The following is a 24,562-nucleotide window of genomic DNA, read 5'->3' on the forward strand; positions in this document are numbered from 1 at the left end:
TTTTTAAGGGAGAAATTATAGATAAAGCTAGCAGTTGACGAACGTGAAGGAGCCTGAGAATCACTGAAATAAATTAACAAGCAAACCTAAGTGTTTACATTTCACTCTACAAGTTACGTTTTCAGTTCCGTAAATTAATAGTTTCACCGTAATGATAACCCACTTTTTGTCTGCAATTTCAAACCGGTTTTAACTATTACTGAGATTTTCTTTTTTTGATTGCTTGACCAATTTGCTAATGAAGCAAACACTAGGCCTCTCCTCCCAGCACCCACCCCCCCACCCCCGTTCCCGGCCCCGGGATGGGGAAAGGTGCCTGAGAGGCGCTTACAGTGATTTCTGCCTCTTCTCTCTCCGAAACTGTTTTGAGGAGCAAATAACTGAGTGCCTGACAAAGCTCTAAAGACGCCTGTGACTTTGCTCGGAGATGAAACGCTGAAAGCATCGCTCGAGGTCCGGCCTGCCCACAACTGAGAGATGCGCGCGCAGCCGGAAAAGCAGGACCAGGTGCGCACACGCGGAAGTGCCCGGAGACAAAATGGCGCCGCCGCCAGCGCGGGCTTTAAGCGCAAGTCGGCGGCCAGCTACGGTGGCCCTCGGGGGCCATTACAGTGTTAGGACCGCGACTTCGCTTGAGCGAAGGGGACGTCCGCCGAGACTAGAACAACCCTGACTGGGCGTGGGGCCGAAACATCGAGGACCGCTAGACGAGGGTGCTCCCAGCAGGCCACAGTCAGATGAGGAGAAAAGAGCAATGCCATTCACTGAATTCATTCATTTATTCATGCACTCATGAGCACCGTCAAACTTCAGTTTGTTCTTGGAAGTGACCCCTTCCGCGATGCTGTAAGGGAAGTTCTGCTTCCGGAGGGAGGCTGGACTAAACGAGATTGTCCCCCCAACAGAATGATACCAATCACTTACTGAGAGCAAGGCTCTGTGCTAAGTGCTCTGGAAGGATGCCAGGATGGCCTCTTACCTACAATCCGGTGGTGACATGTATGGGCCACCTACCAGGCACAGAGCAGAGGCAAGTTCAATGCCGGCTGTGGGTAAATGAGGAGAGAACCGCCCTGGGAAAGAGGAGGTGCGACCCGACCACTTTGTTTTTATTACTGGGGGTAGAGGCTGAGGGTAGTGGGCAGAGGGGCTGGCCTGCAGTAGCCCTGGAGCTGTGTTCCCTTCTCCCACTTCCATTTCCTGTGGTCCTCACTGGTGTTAGGAGAGGTTGTCCTTCCCTTGCGCAAAGAACAGTAAAGATTTCTGCCTACTGGCCTCAGTGTGGGTCACAGACATTTCAACTCCTTCACAGAAACGAAAATACCTGGAGAATTGTTTGAAACCAACAAACATACAAAAAAATAATAATATGCATTCCACTGTGGGGGAGATTGCACCCAACACTGTCTATCACACCTCGCAGGGTGTCATAACTGCCTCCCAGTAGGCTATACAGCTCTCTTTTAAGCCAGATGCTTCTGGGTAATGGGGCATGTATCAGTCTACTATTGCCACAATAAAGCTGTGTAACTGCTCCAAAACTCAGAGGCAAAACACAATCATTTATTCTCACTCATGCATCTAGGAGTCAAGCTGGTGTGGGCTGGGTTCCAATGGGCTTGGCTCCAAGCTGCAGACTGGGTCCAGGTCACATTTCTATCACCTTCCTTGGACCAGTGGGCCACTTGGGGTTCACTCTTCTCATGATGGTAGGAGCAACAAAACAAACTCAACTGTGCAAGTACAGTTTAAACCTTTGCTTGCATCACATCTGCCCACCTCCCATGGTCAGAGAAAATCCACATGGCCAAGCCCAACATGAATGAAGCAGCAAAGTACATTTCTCTCACATAGAAAAGGGAAGCATGTGTGAATATTTTAAGCAATAATCTAATTTGACACAAAGCACATGATTACACAGTGAACTCCACAGTTATGCGCCCACTGTCACACTTCCTTCATTGAAAATGTGTTCCCTGGTTAGAGAAGATGCTGTGTACTGCGGAGATGGACATAGCATTCTCTAAGTCCGCAGATGCCAGGGCGGCAGGCAGGGAGGGTACAGCCGCATGTGGACAACCACTCTACAGTTGACAGGCATATTGCTGCCTCCTCCAGGAGTTGAATGTAACCCACCAGCCACCAGCTGGACACCTGGTCCCCCCAAAGATTAGTGTCCTATCAGGTCCTCAAAGCTGGCTTCTGCTGTTGTCAGGGTGGGTCCTCCGCAGTGGTAGTCAGGCAGCCAGATCAGCCTTGATGAAGGGCAGCCCATGCCGTTGAACCCATGCATAGCCTCCATCCTGTTACTACGGCGACTTTGTATATGGTTTCTTTGAACAAGCACTGGGGGTCTTGGGCTGGGGGTGGGGGTGTGAGTGGGAAAGGCCAACATCCACAGTTTACAAAGACCTCCTCTGTACTGAATGCCTTCTCCTGGGTATTTACACAGGGCAAGATATCTTCACATTCTGGGCCCATGCAGAAAAATTCATCCACATACTTCCCCACCAGACTGCCATCCCTAATCTCTAATCTTGTTCTTTCCAAGTCTCTGATCAACTGGTCAACCCTTTAGCCAGTGTCCATCAGTCCCTCAGGCCATCTCCACTCATGTAAGAAGTGGAAAACCAGTCATCCACTCAACGTTCTAGCATCTGATATGATTTCCCTTCGCCACTGTCTTTTCAGAGCTGCACCCAAGTAAGGCTGTAATACAATAGCTGCTCACGTCTGGCTCATGCCAGCATATTATGCAGGTGTCACGGACCGGACACGGGGAAATCCCGAGTCTGTACGTGTGGGTTGAGGAGTGGTCGAAGCAGGTGTTACAGGAATCTGTCATTTTCCGGCCCAGTCCTGTAGACCCACTTTCCTCTTTACAGTGGAATGTTTCTGTGTACATCCAATTTTATGGATCAGGTGAAACTAAATTCATGAAGGGTAGTTCAGATGACTGTTAGTGCCACCTGACAGGTCCTGTGGCCTTCAGTTGAATGTGCAGCCAGCCTGCAATGAGGGAGCTAGGGGAATATGTACCCCTACTTCACTCCATCCTTGCCGGTGCTCCCCATTGGCTGCATCTGACCAGAAGCCAGAGAGCCCACTGATGTGTCCACATAAGCCAGCCTCTGGGGGCTCAAAGTAGGATGAAGGGGAGAAATTCATTGGTTGGGCTGTGGTGTCAGCCTCTAGTATGGCCCCCAGTGACCTCCACCCCCTGGAAATCACCCCCCATGTAGTCTTCTCCCATATTATACTAGGGATGGTCTGTGTGACCAGTAACATATAGCGGAAATGATGAAATATCATTCATTGGTTAGGTTATGAAAAGGCACTGCAGCTCGGGGTTTAGTTGTTGTGGCAGAGAGCTTCCTAAGATGGCCCCATGATCCCTGCCGCCTGGTATTCGTGCCCTGGTATAAAACCCTTTCTTTGAGTGTAGGCTGGACCAAGTGACTCGAATCTAATGAACAGAATATGGCAAAAGTGATGGGATACAAAGGACCGTGGCTTCCATCTTGCCTGCATGCTCTCCTTCCTGCTCGCTTGCTCTGATGAAGCAAGCGGCCCACCGGAAAGGCCCACGTGGCAAGGAGCTGAGGGAGACCTCTGGCCAAGAGCCAGCGAAGAACTGAGGCCCTCAGTCCAACAGCCTGTGAGGAACTGAATCCTGCCGACACCCACAGGAGTGTGTGGGAAAGCATCACCCAGGCGAGATTTACAAATCTTAGCCTGTGCTCACTTCAGCAGCTCATATCCTAAAAGTGGAAGGATACAGAGATTAGCATGGCCCCCGTGCAAAGATGGCACAGAAATGTGTGAAGCATTCCGTATTTTTGAGTAATCTTACATACAACTTTCAAAACAAACTGCTAAAAAAAAAAATCTTAAATTAGCCCCAGCTGACACCTCGATTTTTGAGAGACGCAGAACCTGAGGTCCCACCTAGGCCTTGCCCAGATTCCTGGTGAGAAAACGACTGTCCCTTGGAGTTTGGGGGTAATCTATTATACAACATAGGCAACCAATACAGTCTCTCTCTCTCTCTCTGTGTCTCTCTCTGTGTCTCTCTCTGTGTCTCTCTCTGTGTCTCTCTCTCTCTCATCACTTGCTTCTGTGGGAACTCAGCTGCCCCTTCACTGGCAGCCCTCTGGAGAGCCCACCTGACGTGAAACCACAGCCTTCTGCCAAGAGCCATGTGTGCGCCTGGCAGCAGATCCTCACCTAGTCAAGGCATCAGGTGACTGCAGCCCCTGCCCACAGCTTGATTCCGGAGAGACCCTGTGTCAGAACCCCTGGCTCCGCTACTCCCGAATGCCTGACCCTCAGAAACTATGTGAGGTAATGAATTTGCCTTGCAGCAATAGATAACTAACACATGAGCAAAGAGAAACCATTCAGCAAAGAGGAAAAGGGGAAAGTCCGTAAAACTGGGGGAAATATTCTTCAAGAAAAGTATCTGGTTCATATTTTTGATAGACTCGGAACCTATGCACAGAGTTATTTTTAGAGTTTCTTTCATAACAAGAGTTTGTTTTCCTTTGATTCAGGGACAAACTCTGGTCTTCCACTAAGCTGAGAATGATGACGTTACCTACCCTTTACTTAGTACCTATGACTGCTGGGCAGTGAACTAAATCAACCTTCACAAATAGGGAAATTGAAGCTCAGACGGGTTAGCTCATTTATCCCACGGCACACAGCAAAAGGCAGAACCAGAATTCCAACCAGGTTTGAAGCCCTAGTTCTTTTCACAACGTTATCACGGCCTCCGTAATAGTGACCCTTGTAACTTAAAATAAAAACACACCCTATAGTCCGAGTGACAAATACAGAAATACATTCATTCGTTCATTGAAGTTAGAAAGTTAAAACATCTTCATATTTCAAAGCAATTAGTGAATGGGAGACAGGACTACCCTTAGCTCTGTCCCTGACCCTTACCTCCACCCCCAGCTTGTGGCTGGAGCTCAATGTATTTGATGACGACGTTAATTCCACAAGCATTCCACTATCTGGGGATGTGGAACGCAATCCAGGATCCGGTTTCCGGAAGGGCCCTACTGTGCCCACAACGGGAGGTGGGGGGTGGCGCGGAACTGGAAGATTCAGCGGGAAAGTTGGGGAGACGCAGGCCGGAGGGATCGGGACTGCAGCGCCACCCGGACGTCAGGGAGCCAAGGAGTCCCAGGTGGTGCCCCCGGGAGCCCCCAGCTCACCGAGAGGGAGCGAGGGGAGCGGGGCGGAGCCACACCCGGAAGTTGCTTAGGCCCGGACCAAAGATGGTGGCTGCGGCGCCGCTTGCCCACGCTCCGTAACCTCCTGTAACCAATGGAGCCGCGACGCTCGGGTGACTTACTGCGACGACTTCTGCACGACATTATCTGATGCAACCAACCTCCGAGTTGAGGAAGCCGCAGGTGCACTTTGCGGGTGATAAGGCGGCGGCGTGTTGGAGGTGATGTCCTTGGAGGTGACCAGGGCGACCGCGGGGATGGTGCTAGGTGAGTGAGGCTCGGGGACCCCGGGGTGTGTAAGTGGCGCGGCGCGGCGCTCCTGCTTGGGGCAGCAGCCTTGTTCCGGCCGAATACAGCTCTTACCCTGGTGCCTGGCGCAGACTGGGCGCCCCGCCGCTGTTTACGTGAATGGTGGGAGGGAGGAGGGCCTAGGACCCACCCTGGGTCCGCGCTCGCCGAGCAGGCCCGGCTTCCCTAGAGCCTTGGGTGCCCCGGCTGGGGTGGCGGCCGCTCCCGGCCCGGGTGGCGGCTGCTCCCGGCCCGGCCCCACTGCGAGAAATCCCGTGATTCAGCTGAGACGTAGGCAGAGCGAGGCATGGCCAGACCTCAGGGCAGACCCCAAATATGTGACTCTTCCAAGTGACTGGCAGGAAAGGACTTAAGAATGCGAATTCTTTTTCACATATCCTCACTTACATTGAGATTTCCTGGGAGACCATCTGGTGCAGTAGGAAAAGGAAGAGATTTAGGAGACCTGGATTGATGTCTCTGCTCGCTTACTCCTTGTGAGGCCTTCAGTTTGTTTAATCTCAGAGCTTTGGTTTCCTTTAAAGACCAGAGAAAACGGGTATTTATTTGATTTCTCTGCTCTAGCACCAGCATATCTGATTTATATATTTCATCCTCAGTACTTCAAGATGGGTATTGTTTTCCTCATTTTATAGGCTCAGAAACAAGCCCAGAAAGGTTAAGTGAATTCTCCAGGGTCACTCTGGTTTTTAAGGTACAACATCCAAGCTTCCAGTTTGGTCTGGCCAACTGAAAAGCCATTGCTTTGTTGTTGGGGATTCGAGTAGATAGAAGCAGTACCACAAATGAAAATGATCAAAGTTCCTTTTGAAAGCTAAATTTAACTAATCCCTTTTTATGGGATGGATGTCCTTGGATAGGGGAGTGGGAAAATAATTATGATATAATTTCTTTTGGACCTTGATAATTTTTACCAATCAGATGCTTGTTTTGTTTACAAAGATAAAGAATGGATAAAGTAGCTGCAGTATGAGGTGACTGATAATTATTGGCCAAGTGAGTAACTTATTCTCTTTTTGTGAAACAGCAGAGCTGTATGTCTCAGACCGAGAGGGAAGTGATGCTACTGGTGATGGAACCAAGGAGAAACCTTTTAAAACAGGCCTTAAGGTAGTGCCTCTTTCTCATTAGGAAAACGACTTTGCATTTATTAATGACTCATGTCAGTTATTCTGTGACTTGTCAGGAGTTTTATTTAAAGCATTAGGTTTGAAGAGAACTTTCTGAGAAGGGCAAGTAAGGGGTATATACAGATATGTAGCTTTAAGGGTATTAGATGATCTACGTCTAAACTTTTTTTTTTTTTTTTTTTTGGCCGCGCCTCAAGGCTTGTGGGATCTTTAGTTCTCCGACCAGGGATTAAAACCTGGGCCCTTGTCAGCAAAAGTGCCGAGTCCTAACCACTGGAGCATCAGGGAATTCCTCTTGAACATTTTTTTTTTTTTTTTTTTTTTGCGGTACGTGGGCCTCTCTCTATTGTGGCCTCTCCCGTTGCGGAGCACAGGCTCCTGACATGCAGGCTCAGTGGCCATGGCTCACGGGCCCAGCCGCTCCGCGGCATGTGGGATCCTCCTGGACCGGGGCACGAACCCGTGTCCCCTGCATCGGCAGGCGGACTCTCAACCACTGTGCCACCAGGGAGGCCCTCCCCTTGAACATTTTTAATAGGTATCTTCTTTTCTTACCATACGGCATTGCATCTCGGAATTTTTCTCTCCAGTGAGTCAGTTGGCCAGTTTTTTAATTCTTGTAGAACTAAAAATCATCTTCCCTTAGTCATCTGAGTTTATGCTCACATTTCTTCCAAACTGACTCGTAAGAGTTCTCTCGGTGAGTTTACCACTCGAATCCAAATGTGATCTTGAGCCTTGAGACTCAAAGACCTGATTTATATCAGTACCAAGAACAGAGCAGACACTCATGAACTCATGAGTCTGGAGCCTAAAGCCAGGATGCTAATTTAACAATATATTATTGTTTCTCAGGGTGTAGAATCCTCCTATGAGTTTAGCGTATTCTCTTTAAGCAGACTTACATGGAAAGCCAAATACAGTTCAGATGGGTTCTTCAAGAGCTTCGACTCAGGATTGAGTAGGTACCTGATGGCATTGGGTTACGGTGTGGGCCAAGAAGACATCCCTCTGCAAGTAGCCGTGGGCTTGCCTGTAGACTGGAATGGCTACAGCCGCTACATAAGGAAGTTGATTAAAGCCCTCTCCCAGGACAGCACCAGGAAGCGCACTGCCCTGACACTTCTTTCTGTGTATCTGTGTCTGGCCAATCCCTGTTCTTGTGAGCTTTGTTACAGTATTCATTTAGGTTATTATCAAGTGTTTCTGTCCTGGGACCATTCTCTCCTCTTTTAGCTCATACTCTGGTTATGTTTTGGTGTGTCAACCATGGGTCTTAATTTTTTAACTCTTAGAGGGAAATCTTTCTCATTTTGGATTGCTGGGGTGATTCCTGTGGCTGCCCAGAACTGACAGTAGTGTTTAGATGAATGTTTGCAAAATGTCGCTGTTAGCAGAAGTGTGCCATTCTGATTTGGAGAATCACAGTTTGACTCTTTCAATATCACTGATTAACAAAGGAGGGATCAGTACAGACTGTCAGGTAGTAAATGAATTCTTAGTGATTTACAAACATCCTTACAAAGTCTAATTGTTAAAAGGAGGAACTGAACTCTCCTGGATGTTTCCAAAAGATCCAGGTTCCCTCCTCCTCTGTAGCAATAATTGAGTTGAGACTAGTGTTAAATCAAGATGAAAAGTATTTTTCAGGTTTGGAAACTAGATCTTAAGAAAAGGTCAGTTTTCATAAGCTTCAGATCTTACACGAGAGACAGTCATTAATTGCATTTCTTGGTTGATGATAACTTAGGAGAAAATTTGAAGGAATATTTGAAGCAGTTAATAAAACTTATCTTTTACATATTTTCAACTATCTTTTTAAAAACGAATACAAACTATAAAATATTAAATGATAATATTGATGTCTGATATGTCCCAGTATTGGTGAAAAGAGGTACATACATTCTACACACAGGAATTTTTCCAATTAAATGAAACTTAGCCTTCTGTGTACCTAACCACTATGCTCTTGAGAGAGTTTCAGAAATGACTTCCCTGGTTTCTTCGCGAGGATTAATCGTCTGGATGTACCCTGCAGTTGGCCTTTGCCATCAGCTGTCTCTTCTGTTGTTGTCAGCGTACCTCCTGTCGGTCCCCAGGGCCACTTAAAATCTGTTGTTTCTAGTCCACATGGGAAACTATATGTAACCGGACTTGCTAGAATTGTTTGGGAAAGGACGTTCTACCTTAAGCAGAATGTTCTTTGAATGTTCCGCCATTCCTTCTGTCGACATTGACCTTTGGCTGGTGGGGTCTTACGCTTTCTTCTGGGCTCTCGATTATTTTCTAGGTGATCAAAGTTACCTCATAATTCAGGTGTTATTTTGATTTTAAACATTGTACAATGTTAAAGAAATGTCCGTTTTCCTTGTCCCTCCCTCCCCAAGGCTTTGATGACAGTTGGAAAAGAACCCTTTCCTACCATCTACGTAGATTCACAAAAAGAAAACGAGGTAGGGTGAACCCAAAGCTTTACAGAATTAGATTTTGTGAAGAAACCTTCATTAGAATACAGTGTCTTGAAAACATTAAATATCTGTTTATCCCTCCAGAGGTGGGATGTTATTTCTAAATCACAGATGAAGAACATTAGAAAACTGTGGCACAGAGAACAGATGAAGAGTGAATCCCGGGAAAAGAAAGAGGTGAGCAGTAGATTTGCTCTGTGAACATTTTTCAAGTTGGGACACCGGAAGCCATGTTAACAAATTGCCTGGTTATTAAAACTAGGCAGAAGACACTTTACGAAGAGAGAAGAACCTGGAAGAAGCAAAGAAGATTACCATTAAAAACGACCCAAGTCTTCCCGAGCCAAGTTGCGTAAGTGTGATGTGTATCGTTTCAAATATCATGGACTCACGGGGTCAACCTATTATTTCTGTGTCTGAGGGGCATGCCACGTGCTTTGTTCCTTTGCACTGTTTGTCCCTTCTTTTCTTTCAAAAGGGAGAGAGCGCAATAATGTTTGAGAGTTACGAGGCTGGTCCTTGCGGGGCTCCTTTTTTGATAGAATTTAGTAATTGCGTGTTGAACGAATTCTGTCCCGACTAAAAGCTGGCAGCCCTGGCATCCAGGCGGGGCGGGCTGTGTGGGCTCAGACAGTGATTTTACCCTCCCCTGGGTGTCAGTTTCCTCACAGTAAAAAGAAGAGGTTGAAATCCAAGATTTTCATGATTTCTTAAATAAAGAAAAAGTTTTTGAAATTTGATTATGTCTATATTCTTTCTAGACCAGAATGCTGGACTGTGAATGGACATGGTTAGAATTCGAAGGGTTCTTACTGCTGCTGGATTGCCATTGTTTTCTTGCTTCCTCAGTGAGGAAGCTGTCTTCTTGGCCACACCCTGCAACCCCTTCCTCCCCTCCCCTCTCTCGTCCATCCCTCAGGGGAAAAGCCAGCCTCAGTAGCTTCCACCACCCAGGGTGGTGGGAGGGATGGTGAGGTCAGAGAGAGGGCTCTGCGTGGACTAGGCTTGTTGCTATCGTGAATTCATTGATTTTATATAACAGTATCTGAAGTTCTGATTGTTTCGCTGACAGTTTTGCACTAAGAGAAAGAAGACTTGGATTTTTTTTTTTTTTTAACCCCTCCAGTGTGGTGAAATTTTTTGGCTCTGACCTGTAGTAGAGTGACTGTCAGAAGTTTTACACCACTTGTGAATTTTTAACACTTTTCTGCCATCTATCTAATATTCGTGACAAAGTCGGTATGTGATGAATGACATGCTGGGTCAAATGTTTTTTATTTTAACTTGACAGGTGAAGATTCGTGAATTAGAAGGATATAGAGGCCAAAGAGTAAAGGTATTTGGCTGGGTCCACAGGCTGCGTAGGCAAGGTAACTGGCATAGCTGTCCTTTTCTCTCTTTAATTTTCAATATCCCTGCTCTTAGATAATGAAGAACATTAAAAAAAAAACATGTACTTGGGGGTATTTTTGTTTGAGAGTGCTAGCTTTTTAAAGGAAGTACTAATTTGTATCCTAACTTGGTTCTTATTTAATATGACAATTGAAAGTTTAAAAATTATTTAAATGATACTTAACTGTAAGCAGTCACAGTGATCAGGAGGTATCCAGGAAATATTTGTCTAATTGAATTGAATTCTTTAAGGAAAGCAGGGGGTATATTACCGGAAGTGCAGAACCAAATCTGAAACTTACTGATGGCAGTGATGTTGATTTTTATAATTAGTATATTTGTACTTGGTCGTGATGTTTTGCTTTCTCTTTCTGCTTTTATTATTTTACTACATGTCTTTTATTGTAAGTGGTTGTCAAGTCCTTCACAAAAAGAAAGGGGGCATAAAAAACCAAGAGTGCTTCTGTGCGGCAGTATATATCACCCCCCGCTGAATGCGCTTTGCTAGGTATTGCAGGGGACTCAACGGTGAATAAGACTTAATCCCTCGACTCACATGCTTACTGTCTTGCTTTCCCGTGACCGTGTGGGTCAGGAGGCTCACATAGGGTTTAAAAGTATGAAGGGTTTGAAACATGAAGAAGGCAAAATACTTTCCAGATACTGAGTAGTGATATTACTGGTGAACCCTTCAGAGGAATGGGGCCGTGTGGGAGGTTTGAACTTTCAACATTTAACCTTGGAGGTTCCTTTACAGAAGAATAAATTATGAGAAAGTGCTTCCAAGTGCCTCTCGAACAATCTAGCTAAACTTTTCTTTCCCGTTTTTAGGAAAGAATTTAATGTTTCTGGTGTTGCGTGATGGTACGGGTTATCTCCAGTGTGTCTTGTCAGATGATTTGGTAAATATTTTCATATTTACGATGAAAAGTCAGTTTTTTTCAATAGGTTACTTTATTGTTAGTTTTGGGAATCTTAGGGTCTATACTTATTTTAACTGTTATTGTGGGAAATTTCCAACATCTCAAAAATGGAACAGTAGGAAGAAACCTCACATGCTCATCACTCAGCTTCAGTAACATCTTAGTTGAGCTGCTGTAACTAAGTACCATAAACTGGGTGGCTTGTGAACAACAGAAGTTTATTCCTCATGGTTCTAGCGGCTGGAAGTCCATATCAGGGTGCCGGCATGGTCAAGTTCTGGTGAGGGCCCTTTTCTGGGCTGCAGACTACCCACTTCCCATTCTCTGCTATGTGCTCATCCTCACATAGCAGAGAGCAGAGAAGGGTTTCGACATATGAATTTGCAGCAGATACACGTTAAGTCCGTAACGAGTAATGATTAATATTTGGCCAGTTCTGGTTTACTGCTCCCCCCTTTGACCTCCCAGACATCATATTTCATATAAACATACTTGCATATGCATCACCAAGAAGAAATATTTTTAATATAACCACACTACCATTATTACACACCCCCAAAATTAGCACAACTCCTAAATATCCAGCCAGATTCTCCCAATTGATTCATGATGTCTTTTTTACAGTTGGTTGGTTTGGATGAGGATCCAGACAAGATCTACATGTTGCATTTAGTTGATATGTCTCTGAAATCACTCTTAATCTATAACAGATCTCCCTTTTCATTCTCTTTTCTCCACCCCACTCCCCCTTGCCATTTATTGGAAAAAGTCTGGTCATTGGTCCTGTGGGACTTCTCACATTCTGGATTTGGTTGATTGCATCATAAGGTGTATTTTAACATGTTCCTCTATCCTTTGTATTTCTTACAAAGGATATCCTTTGTATCTCTTTTAAAGAAAAAGAGAAACAAACTTTCCAGATACTTCCAGATACTTTTGAGAGATATGGACTAGTGTTATTTATGCATGTGCATGTATGTATTTACATATATATGTGTGTATCTGTATATAGATGAGTGTTTGATGGCTGTCTTATTTTACTAGTTTTGGACGAGAGAACTTGTTTGTAAGTAATTCCCTTTGCTTTCTATATGGTAGACTATTTTAAATGTAAATGTGAGTAACTGAATTTGAACTTGATCTTCTTACAGTGTCAGTGTTACAATGGAGTAGTCTTGTCCACTGAGAGTAGTGTCGCAGTGTATGGAATGCTAACTCTTACCCCAAAGGGCAAGCAGGTGAGTGCGTTGAGTTCCTCACTAAGAGAAGAGTTGTGTACTTGTTTGTTTTCCAGTGTCTTTATTTGTATTGATACTTTTGGTATTTGGCATATAACTAGACAAATGTGACGCCCTTGCTAAATTTAGGATGCCTTTTCCTTTCCTGGTGAGATATGTATACTGTACAGCTTGTGTGCTCTTGTAACGATCTCAGGGATTTTCAACCTAAGGAATTCCTGAATAAACTTCATGGGTGAGAACAATTTGCTGTGTGTGTGTGAATAATTTTTCAGCTAAGTGGAAATGAAAATTTAGTCTACCAAAAGTTTTTCAGGAAAGAACAGTGATCTAAAGCTGAAACTTTGGGGATTACCCTGGTGGTCCAGTGGTCAGGACTCCTCGCTCCCAATGCAGGAGGCCCAGTTTCGATCCCTGGTTAGGGAACTAGATCCCGCATGCTGCAACGAAGACCCGGCGCAGCCGAATAAATATTTAATAAATAAAATAAATCTGAAACTTTTAAAATAGAACTTGAAAGCCTCTTTTTAAAAAACTTAAAGCTAGGCTTGATAGAGAGTTGTTTGTTCCCCAGCCAACAGGCATGTAACCTATACCAGTTAGAGTTACTTGTTGGTAATTATTGACCAAGTAGCAGTTGTGGTTATATTTGTTTGTTGGGAAAGAAAACAAACAAACGTGACATATCAACCACCAGAGGGAGCCCATAGTGTCCTCCTGATAGACTAGAAATACTGTCTCCCAGAGTCTATGTGAGGAACCTATGTTAAGAGTGAATATCTCGTTCAAGTTTACTGAATTTTCCTTGAAAGTAATGTGATTGCAAAATGGAATGGTTTTTGTGATATTACTTGCTGTCCAGTGTTTGGTACCAAGATAGCTATATATTTCATACTGTGTGGTTTCTAAAATGTAATGCTTTCAATGGAATTATTAGGGAGAATTTGAATTTTTACTATATATATATATATATATATATATATATATATATATATATTCCAAAGAGAAACACCTTTTAGTAAAACCTTTGTATTTAAGGAGTTTTTCAATGTGTGTATTATGTTACTTTTAAATTATTGGGCAAAGGCTAGAAAGGTATACCAAAATGTTGACAATAGTTAGTGGTTACTCCAAGTCGTGGGATTATAGTTTATCTTATTTTCTGGTTTGTGCTTTACTATTTTTTAAAAATTGTGTACGTGTGTTTAGTCTGAAAGAAATATTAAATAAATATAAAATTCAATTATCGGGTCTTCGTTTTTAGAAGGGTAGGCTAATAATGATAAGGTTCTTAGAAATATGAGCTTACTAAAAACTTTTATATAAATTAGAATCTTTCCTACTGTGAATTTTCTGTTTCCTTCTCCCTCCCGACCCCTCTTTAAAAAATGCAGGCTCCAGGGGGCCACGAGCTAAATTGCGACTTCTGGGAATTGATCGGGTTGGCCCCCGCTGGAGGCGCTGATAACTTAATCAACGAGGAGTCTGACGTTGACGTCCAGCTCAACAACAGACACATGATGATCCGGGGAGAAAACATGTCCAAAATCCTAAAAGCGCGTTCTGTAGTCACCAGGTGCTTTAGAGATCACTTCTTCGACAGGGGGTACTGCGAAGTAAGTACGCGTTCATCATCCTTTGCAAACAGTGCCTCTTGGCAGTTTTGAACTTAAACAGTGGTGCTCACAGAAGGCCTTTATTTACTCCTTTCCGCCTGAATAGATCAGTCCTCCAACGTTAGTGCAAACACAAGTGGAAGGCGGTGCCACACTCTTCAAGCTGGACTATTTTGGGGAAGAGGCGTATCTGACTCAGTCCTCTCAGCTGTACCTGGAGACGTGCATTCCAGCTCTGGGAGATGTTTTTTGTATCGCACAGTCATACAGGGCAGAACAATCCAGAACACGAAGGCACCTGGCTGAGTACATAATTGTCATTTTGTTTTTATTTAAAAAAAAAATTTTTTTTTTAAGAAAATATGTTTAGAGAAGCAATCTTGATGTAGGTAAATGATGTCTGTGTAAAAACCTCTGAGGTATTAAGAGGCTATATGAAGGGCAGTTGAATAAATTCATGGAAACTGTCTAAGAAGTTTTGCGTCTTAGGCCATAACTCACTAAGGTCCGTTCATTCACTTTGTCTTGATCCTTTATATGTGTTGAGGAATAAACAAGAAATGACTATTAAGGTGGAAAGGAAGGCGGGTGGGCTAAAACTACTCTGGAGAGTTGGGAGTTGATTAGCAGGGCGGGAGTTTTCCCTTTCTGGACAGTTTCCCAGCATTAAAACCCTTGCTTAAGAGAAACTTAGTGAAAAGAAGAGAGGCTCTGAGCTACTGTCTTGTTCCTCAGATACACTCACGTGGAAGCAGAGTGCCCTTTCCTGACCTTTGAGGAGCTCCTGAACCGGTTGGAGGACTTGGTCTGTGACGTGGTCGATAGAGTCTTGAAATCACCCGTAGCAAGCGTGGTGCGTGACCTCAACCCGGTAGGTCTGCCATTGTGTGGAAACACAAAATTAGGATCCTGCTTCGGAAGGCAGTGAAGTCTTTTTTTTAGATTTTTAGGTTTTTTTCAATAGATTCTTTTGAGGTTTTTATAGATTTAATAGCTTTGAAATAAATGATTAATATATATATATAGGTATAATTGATATATAACGTTATATTAGTTTTAGGTGTACAGCATAATAATTTTATATATCTAAAACAATACAGAGTTATTAACTCTAGTTACCATGCTATACATTACATCTTGTTAATGGAACTTACCTATTTTATAACTGGAAGTTTATACTTTTGGACTCCCTTCACTCATTTCCAGACTAATTTTTTTTTTTTTTTTGGCCGTGCCACGTGGCTTGCGTGTCTTAGTTCCCCAACCAGGGATGGAACCCAGGCCCTCAGCAGTGAAAGTGTGGAGTCTTAACCACTAGACCGCCAGGGAATTCACCACATTGTTTTTAAGTCTGAAATAACATTTTATAATAATGATAAATAGTGTTGCTTAAAATGGAAACGTTAGTGTGAATGGTTTCTTTATGTACACTGTATTTCTCCTTTCTGCTGTAGAACTTCAAGCCCCCCAAACGGCCTTTCAAACGGATGAACTATTCAGATGCTATTGTGTGGCTAAAAGAACACAATATAAAGAAAGAAGATGGAACTTTCTATGAATTTGGAGAGGTATGTATTCCTTTCTAGTCGTTGTTTCAAAGGTAGCCTTGTGCTTAAGTGGATTGCTACTTGCGGTTAATTAACGAGTAATGCAGACGGCATGTGCTGTCGTCAAATAAATGATAACCACGGACCCTCCTTCTTGGGGTTGTCTGAGGATCCATGGCTTAGTAGAGGTAGAGTAGACCTTAGAGCAGTGCCTTTTCTGTAGTGTTCAGTAAATATTAGCAAGTTTGTAGCCTTCCTTCACACCCCATCCTTTATCTCTTTCCTCTTCCATGATCACTCTGTGGTCTTGACTTACCAGCTCTAGCTATAATTCTTTAGACTGGCAGGATGCTTAAGAAAGTTATAAACTTTGAAATCACATGCAGAGTGTTGGTATGTGTATACATTTGTTTTGGTTTTCTAGAGAAACCATCTGGCTCTTTCAAAAAGGATTCCTCCCCCCAAAACAGTGAATTATAACTCCTTCACCTGGAGGCAATTCAAAGAAGAAAATCACCACCGATTAAAATGCAAAACCAAGAGAGGAGGCTTTGTTGGGGAAGGCAGCCCGGTGCCCCAGATACACTGAGCATGTCTGTCTTGCCCAGGACCACCCTCCCAGCATGTTTTGGGGGTATAGATTGTTAACATTATTCTAAGCCCTCTTGCCTATGCATTTAACCACTCTTTACATAGTATTTGCAAATCTGTTTTACAGATGAAATGTGAGTAATAGCTGCTAACTAGAGTTTTCTTTCGTTTTTAGAAAGAATTTACAGAGGACAGACAGTGTACTGGGTCTATGTAAATTACTTTTATTGTATCATGAATTCAGTTGATGATGTATAATAACCAGATTCTGTGCTGAAAACCTGAGAACTGTTATCGCCCAGCACTCAGCAGAGTAGTGTGATTGAGCGGAAAGAGCACAAGCTTTGGAGTAAGAAGCCCCCCAGGTGGGCTTTGCTCCCACCTCTGTCCTTATTGCTGGTTAACTTAAGGCCAGCGACCCCGCTCTCTGGTTTCCTGTCTCTGCCTTGGAGGTAACGTCCACCTTGCAAAGTTATGAGAACTTAATGAGCTAAATGCTTAGCAGGGCCGAGGTGCAGGAAGTCCTCCATGTGTGTCAGCGTTTCCTCTTTGTGTCAGTATCATCCCATACACATGAGGGCGCTAGAGTAGAGAAGAGGTCTTCAAACTTTTCGGAATGTGCAGTACGACCCCTTTCCCCCAGTTCAATTGTATGCAGGACTCTAGTATGTAAAGCGGTTACAGGCAGAGAGACCAGAGCTCTCCCACTCACCTCCCATTTCCTCTCTAGACTTTAGACGACGCAGGGCTCCAGGGATGAGAGCTTGAAAACAGCTGTGCCAGGTGACGGCTAAGCTCCCTCTCAGTTTCTTACATTAAACAAATCAATGAGTCTTGTCCAATTCTCTCAATCTGTTTTTACTGGGACAAGAGTTTTCAGTTTTAACTTGAATTTATGTGTGGTTTACTGAAGGATGTTTGAGAGGGAAGCAGATTAACTTGATTCATCATCATCTAACCTGTCTTGGCTAACTGCTCCAGGTGTGGTTACACTTACAAACTTGACACTGGTTATTTGTCTTATGACTGTGCCTTACTGCCACTGAAGGCATGCAGATTTATTGTAACAGGAAAGAAGCAGAGAGAACAGGAGAGTTTAAAGATTGGTGTTATTAATAACGTACTCTGTGTAGATCACTGATGTTGTGGAGCATCCACTGATGATCTTATGCCTTGTGGGACTGAGTGGACTGCGTTTGCTTCAGACCTAGATAAAACTGGCCACTGGGAAAAAAAAAAAACTGAGCCGTATCTGGGAGGTTGTTTGTTTTGTGTGTGTGTTTTCGTTCCTCAAGCAATATGGCACAGATATACTGCAGGAGGAGACAGATCTATTTACAGTTCATTTTGCAGAAATTGTCCCTAACACCCACGTGGTTATGGGTTATGGGTGGGTGTGTATTCTGGACTCCGTTGCATGAATAAGATGAAGGGCTGCTACTGGGTCAAAGAGCTGCTTCTGTCTCGTTGCCTTTCGAGTTGTAAATGTTAATGAAGTCTTGTTTAACCTCAGGATATCCCAGAAGCTCCTGAGAGACTGATGACAGACACCATTAATGAGCCCATCTTGCTGTGTCGATTTCCTGTGGAGATCAAGTCCTTCTATATGCAGCGATGTCCCGAGGATTCCCGCCTTACCGAATCTGTCAGTTTGGGATTCAAATAGTATTAGAGATTTTGCTTTTTAAAGGGGTGGGCACTGCCACTGGAATAAGATACAGCTCACAGCAAATATTTCATTATAAATCTACAGTACTTAAAGAAGTGTTTTTTGTCCTCTGATTGGGTTTAACCTATCTTGTTAAATTATAGAATTTGAATAATATCTGAATTATGCGTGATCATTGTGCTCCTTTAGTTATAGGAGCTTAATTATGATTTTCACTTAAACTCTAGAGCAAAGCCGTGACTGAGAGCCTAGTAGTAACCGCATTTTATTTACTCATTTTTGAAAGGTCGACGTGTTGATGCCCAATGTCGGTGAGATTGTGGGAGGCTCGATGCGTATCTGGGATAATGAAGAGATACTGGCAGGTTATAAAAGAGAAGGAATTGACCCCACTCCCTATTACTGGTACACAGATCAGGTAAAAAGAAATTTTGTTAATCACTTTAAATTTTCTTCACTGTAATAGTTCTGTATAAATTGAAACTTTTAAAAGGAAGTATTCAGGGTGATACTTTGAAATTTGAATGAGCTATATTCAGTTTCATGGTTATAATAATGTGGCATGGGAATACTGCTAGTTTTGTCTTTGGCCAATAATATGTTAACTTAATTTGAAAACCTATTAACTCCTGGCCTTGCTTGTAGCTACTGAATTTTTTAAAATGTCATTAGATGCTACCAGTATCTAGTCTTTCATTTTCTTCTGATAAACAGACATTAACTTAATTTAAAAGTTTGAAATCTCTTCTTTCCAGGGTGGCAAATCCTTGGTTTATTTTTCATACCAAATTATTTTTTCACATGTGGTCCATGAAGGAGTATAGATTAAGGGTTGAATTCTTTTTGTTGTTTTGTTTGTTGTTGTTTTCAATTAATTTTTATTGGCGTATAGTCGCTTTACAATGTTGTGTTAGTTTCTGCTGTACAGCAAAGTGAACCAGCTGTAAGGGGTTGAATTCTTAACCACAATAAGCTGACTCATTTTACAGTAGAAAATTTTAACTATTTCAGACAAAATTTATTTTTTTAATTTTCTTTTTTGGCCATGCTGTGCAGCTTGCGGGATCTTAGTTCCCCGACCAGGGACTGAACCTGGGGCCATGGCAGTGAATGCGCAGAGTCCTAACCACTGGACCGCCAGGGAGACTCTGGACAGAATTTTAAACTGAGCATTTATTCCTCTCTATCGCTCTCCCTCTCTCTCTCTCTCCCTTTTTAAACAGAGAAAATATGGCACATGTCCACATGGAGGCTATGGCCTGGGCTTGGAACGATTCTTAACCTGGATTCTGGATAGATACCACATCCGAGATGTATGCTTATACCCTCGATTTGTCCAGCGCTGCAAGCCATAACCGATTCCTCCTGGAGATTTAAGCAAAGAACACGGTTCATGGAAGGAACAGGCTGCCTCTTTCAAAAAAAAAAAAAACAGCCAAAATCTTCCCTTTTTTATTCCACTGGGGTATATCCATTTCTGTTTTCTCTTTTTGTTTTTTATTCCTGCTACCGTGAAAAGCAATCCAAGTCATTTGAATATCAAGTGACATTGATAGTGTCATTTTAAGAAAAAAACCCATTACAAAGTTTGGGGGAAAATATGTGGCATGTAACTGCCGTCATGAGTATATTTCAGCATTTTATCCAATTTTAGGTTATAACCTTTGTGTCATATATACCACATACATGATTAGTTTTAACTTACAGTCTGAGACATTCCAGTAACTTAATCTTTCTGTCCTTATAATTGTAACTGGAATTCTTTAATTTATATCATTTTATTGTATCAGTGAGTGAAAACACACACCGTGGGGAAATATTGACAATATGCTGTAAAAATCTGCTAGTATTAGAACAGAGTATAAATCAGCAGTAGATACAGGAATGAAATGAATAGTCTTTTGCCTCAGTTGTTAATCTTTTCTAAATCTGATAGCTGCTTATATAATTCTAAAGCATACGAATTTATTTGGAAGAATTTGTAAAAGTGGAGTGGCCTTAAACAGTTTGAAGGAAGAGCAAGTTTTTTGTTTTTGTTTTTTGGCACCTCAGTGAACAGCATTCTTCCTAGCATTAGTTCAAACTAAAGAGGCAGGGTGATCTTCACTCTTCCCTGGCAGCTCCTAAGTAATTAGGGCTTCCCTGGTGGCACAGTGGTTGAGTATCTGCCTGCCAATGCAGGGGACACGGGTTCGACCCCTGGTCCAGGAAGATCCCACATGCCGCAGAGCAACTAAGCCCATGTGCCACAACTACTGAGCCTGCACTCTGGAGCCCGTGAGCCACAACTACTGAAGCCCTCGTGCCTAGAGCCCGTGCTCTGCAGCAAGAGAAGCCACTGCAATGAGAAGCCCGTGCCCTGCAACCAGAGAAAGCCCACGCGCAACAACGAAGACCCAATGCAGCCAAAAATAAGTTTATTTTTTAAAAGTAAATAAATAAGTTCCAAAAGTATTTGCAGCTGGAATCTTCATGACAGCCCTGCATGGCTGTTGGAGTCACCCCACACTGTGTCTTTAGGTCTAATCTATGCTAACTTATTAACTTGCAGGCTTATTGAATGGCTTCATTTCAGATTTGGTTAATTTTCCCCAAAAATGCATGTCATGTATCCTCAATGAGCTGTATTCCCAGCAATCAATAAATGGATACACGTAAAAACTCTTTGCTAACTTAATTTTTTTTAAGCTGATTGTCGCTGTTTCACATTAATTAGTTCATGCCTTTTGCATTTTTTAAATCTTTATTTTTCATGATTTGTATATGTGAAACTAGATATTCCTGAATTTGGTAGGTATTAGTAAAAGTACATGGTAATGAAAAGGAGTGGTTTTTAAAAATTAGATGTGGGTCCTAGTTACATCATTTTTATCATCCTTTTTGTATTAATTTTGGACACATTAGATTATATCTTATTTTGCAGTTAAGTAAAATGACAGATGGAAATGGGGCATTTGTAGTATATTTGGCCTCTATCTTTAAATGAAAAATACATGTAAGAATGGGAATGAGCTCTAACTGGATGCAACTAGGCAGTTCATTTGATCAGAATTTAGGTGACGAGGTTAGGCTCAGTTAGATTAGATTTTAATTGTATAAATGGGCTAAAAGTTTTAAATACTGAGGGAGAGCTGTGGGATTAGGTGGGGATAACGGAGTCAAGATTGTGGTGACGTCAAACCAAGAACCCGAGCAGCGCACCTCACGCACGTGGACTCACATTCCCTTTTCTCTGGTTGTCCCTGTAATCTAAGCGTCACAAGCCCATCCCATATCCCTGCCAAGTGTCCACCTCACAGACACCCGGTTCTGAGTTCCTGCTCTCGTGGGACTCATCTCACGGCCCTTTCCTGCCTGAAACTTCTTCCTAATACGTGATCCTCACGCCAGCAGCCCCCTTCACCTTTGGTACTTGTGTAGCTGACCTGCTTTGGAGACAGATGGGAGGCTAATACTGTAGCAATTCAAATGACTTCAATACTGACTTTGTCAATGTCCTACAGCCGTTTCCACCCACCCAGCTCCCCACACATGGCTGCCTCTAGCATTTCCTAAAAATTTCTTGTTTAGTGTATAGAGCAGTGAGATTCTGTCATAAGCAACCTTCCTACGCATTGGAGTCACCTGGGCCTCATCCCAGACCAACAGAATCTGGATTTCAGGGCTGGGCCCAGGATGCCTTTTTTTTTTTTTCTTTTTTTTTTTTTGTGGTTCACGGCCCTCTCACTGTTGTGGCCTCTCCCGTTGCGGAGCACAGGCTCCGGACGCGCAGGCTCAGCGGCCATGGCTCACGGGCCCAGCCGCTCCGCGGCATGTGGGATCTTCCCGGACCGGGGCACGAACCCGTGTCCCCTGCATTGGCAGGCGGACTCTCAACCACTGCGCCACCAGGGAAGCCCCCAGGATGCTTTTTAAAAGCCCGCCCAGCTGAGGCTGTGGCAGACTTAGTGTGACTGTCACTGAGTAGCTACCTCCCTCTTCTAAAGCCAGCCTTAAGCCTCTCATCATCATGACTGTAGGTCCTCATTCATCTCACATTAAATCTCTTTTGAAATTGTTCCCAATCTCTATGTTAAAATGGGAACACTGGGGCAAGGTTGAGACTGTCCAATATTGCCAGTGGCCACAAAAACGCTACACCTGTGCACTCGTTAGCTTTCAAGTCATACTTGGAAATTCTCAAAATGATGCCAATAATGGAGTACTGGTTTGTGTCAGCCATGTACTGTCACGTGCTTTAATCCCCACAATAACCTCTTGTGATAATTATATAAATTATAAATTTATACAACATATAAATTATAATTATAGCCCTATAATCCCTATATATGGATAATAGCCCTATTACCCCTGAGGTAATGGTTGAGAAAAGTTAAAAAACATGCCTGAAGATGCACTGTTAAAAGTGACAGAATGAAGTTTGAAACACCAAAGCTTGAATTCCTTTAAACTTAGAATCCTATTATCTCATTCAGTCCTTCTAAGGAAAAAAGATATTATGATGTACAAATGCTGTCATTCATAGTATTTGCTAATTGCTGGTCAATTCAATGATTCCGTTTCTTATGCTGAAAAGTTTCCTTCTACCTCATAGATTACTACTAACTTGATAAGATGAAGAATATTATCTTTGAAAAAACATTGGTGTACTCTGCAGTTCAAAGATGCTGGTTTCTGGCGTCAAAATATAATGCAGTGTAGCACCCTGGCTCACAGAAATGGTGGTGCTCAAAATTTTAACTTACTCTTTAGGCATTTACTTCCATGTCATGAAGAAAAACATGCTTCTATTACTTTATCGATTTTTCGGTTTTAGACACTCTCTACTGCTCTTCTGCAGAAGATTGCGCTTCTTCCTCTCCCTGTCCCACCATTCATGTGCATGCCTCTCTTCTCCCCCTCTTTCCAGCTTAGTTAAATCATTACTTTGGTTGACCATGTCGTATACTATGACTGCTTTTCCTTTTCTGGCCAACTTTTCATTTTGCCCATAATTAACAGTCATCTTATTTTTTTCTTTATCATTAATTCACTTTCCAAAGATGCTCAGACACATCAGGTGCTCATCAGTTATATCTTCCCATAGAAGCTTCTCTGAGAGCTTGTCTGCTGTAGTGTGAACCAGCCACACTCCAATCTTGAAATATAGTTGTCGTCCTGGGATCTTCTTTCGCTGTCATTCCAGGTATCCCCTTCACCTTTCTCCTCTATGGACAGCCTGTTTTCTGTATCCCATGTTTCCCTGTTCCTTGGTTTACTTCCTCTTTTTGGTGGAGCACATCCTCCAGTATTTTCCTGAGAAAGGGTGCATGGAATGTCAATTCACTGAGAACTTGCCTATCTAAAAAATGTTTTTAATCTATCTTCACATTTAAACCATAGTCTCTATATAAAATTGTGGGTTAAAAAGCATTTTTCCCTCAGAATTTTGAAACCCTGGCTTCCAGTGTTACCATTCTAGCTTCCAATGTTGCTATGGAGAATTCCCAAACATTCTCATACATGGTCCTTTACATATGACCTGTCTATTCTAGAAGCTTGTCCCCATGTTCTGAAATATGATATTCCTTGGGACTGTTCATCATTCTGCTGGGCAGTTGGTAGGCTCTTTAAATTCAGAAAGTCAGGGCCTTCAGTTTTGAAAACTTTCTTAAACTGTTTTTTTTGTGTGTCCCCTCTTTTGTTTGTTTTTCTTTCTTTCTACAACTGCTATTATTCAGATAGTAGACCTCCTTTTATCTTTTTTTTTTTTTGCTTGCTATTTTCTGAGAGCTTTCCTCAACTTTTCCCCAGTCCTTCTATTGGATTTTTCATCTCTGTTAGCATAGTAAAATTTAAAAAATTTTTTATTCTGACCTCAGAAAGTTCCATCTTTATGGTCTTTTACTCAAGCTTTCTTCTTCCTGTATGTTTTCTTCTGTTTGCTTGGGTCTCTGTCTTTCTTCTTAGAGGCTTTTTTCAGATGTGAGGTGATACTTGGTTTTCTGCTGAGAATTCCAAATAGCAGATAAAATGCTTTTGAAGTGTGTGGGAGGAGATGTGAGCCCTCCTGTAGGGTGAGCTGCCTGAACTGTTGAGTATGTTGAGTATGGGAGTCCCTGATGTCATCATCCTTAGATCTTTCCTCTTGGGCCGGTTGGATTCCAGATGTCAACATCCTTAGATCTTTCCTCTTGGGCCGGTTGGATTCCAGACTCTTCCCACCTCCTGTGGGGGGAAAGGGGTGAAGAGGGCTATGTGTCCACAGCTTCGGTAAGTCTAGTTCCCCAAATCTATCTCAATGTAGCATCTCTCCCTTTCATCCCCACTTCCAGGGCTACCCGCTGCTGCCAGTCTGGAACCTCCTAGGGATTCTGCCATGTAAATCCGGATGGTTCTTGTCTTAGGATGGCCATTTTAAGATTCAGGGGTTTTTGAGTTTGCTAAATCATGAACCATT

General features: G+C 43.0%; 1 protein-coding gene and 1 long non-coding RNA gene across 3 annotated transcripts in view; one reads left to right on the forward strand and one right to left on the reverse strand.

The window, feature by feature from the left end:
- LOC307197115 overlaps positions 1 to 1,010 on the reverse strand; it is a 47,306-nt gene extending 46,296 nt beyond the window's left edge. The window contains exon 1 of the long non-coding RNA XR_013831326.1: positions 332 to 1,010. This is a non-coding gene — a long non-coding RNA (uncharacterized lncRNA). The remainder of the gene's footprint in view (positions 1 to 331) is intronic.
- Positions 1,011 to 4,947: 3,937 nt separating this feature from the next.
- Positions 4,948 to 20,795, forward strand: NARS1 (asparaginyl-tRNA synthetase 1). Of its 2 annotated transcripts, none has more exons than XM_079942748.1 (15): positions 4,948 to 5,507; positions 6,577 to 6,659; positions 9,067 to 9,132; positions 9,232 to 9,324; positions 9,410 to 9,499; positions 10,439 to 10,517; positions 11,371 to 11,441; positions 12,614 to 12,700; positions 14,095 to 14,316; positions 14,423 to 14,622; positions 15,052 to 15,187; positions 15,771 to 15,884; positions 17,968 to 18,099; positions 18,410 to 18,541; positions 19,347 to 20,795. In XM_079942748.1, the coding sequence occupies exons 1-15, from the start codon at positions 5,465 to 5,467 to the stop codon at positions 19,476 to 19,478; spliced, it is 1,680 nt and encodes a 559-aa protein (XP_079798874.1). In that variant the 5' UTR covers positions 4,948 to 5,464; the 3' UTR covers positions 19,479 to 20,795. The 2 variants fall into 2 exon arrangements, with proteins under 2 accessions (XP_079798874.1, XP_079798875.1); XM_079942749.1 differs by having other exon boundaries at positions 6,580 to 6,659; positions 19,347 to 20,794.
- Positions 20,796 to 24,562: the final 3,767 nt, after the last annotated feature.

Source organism: Stenella coeruleoalba (assembly GCF_951394435.1).
Source record: "Stenella coeruleoalba genome assembly, chromosome: 14".
NCBI classification, from domain to species: domain Eukaryota; kingdom Metazoa; phylum Chordata; class Mammalia; order Artiodactyla; family Delphinidae; genus Stenella; species Stenella coeruleoalba.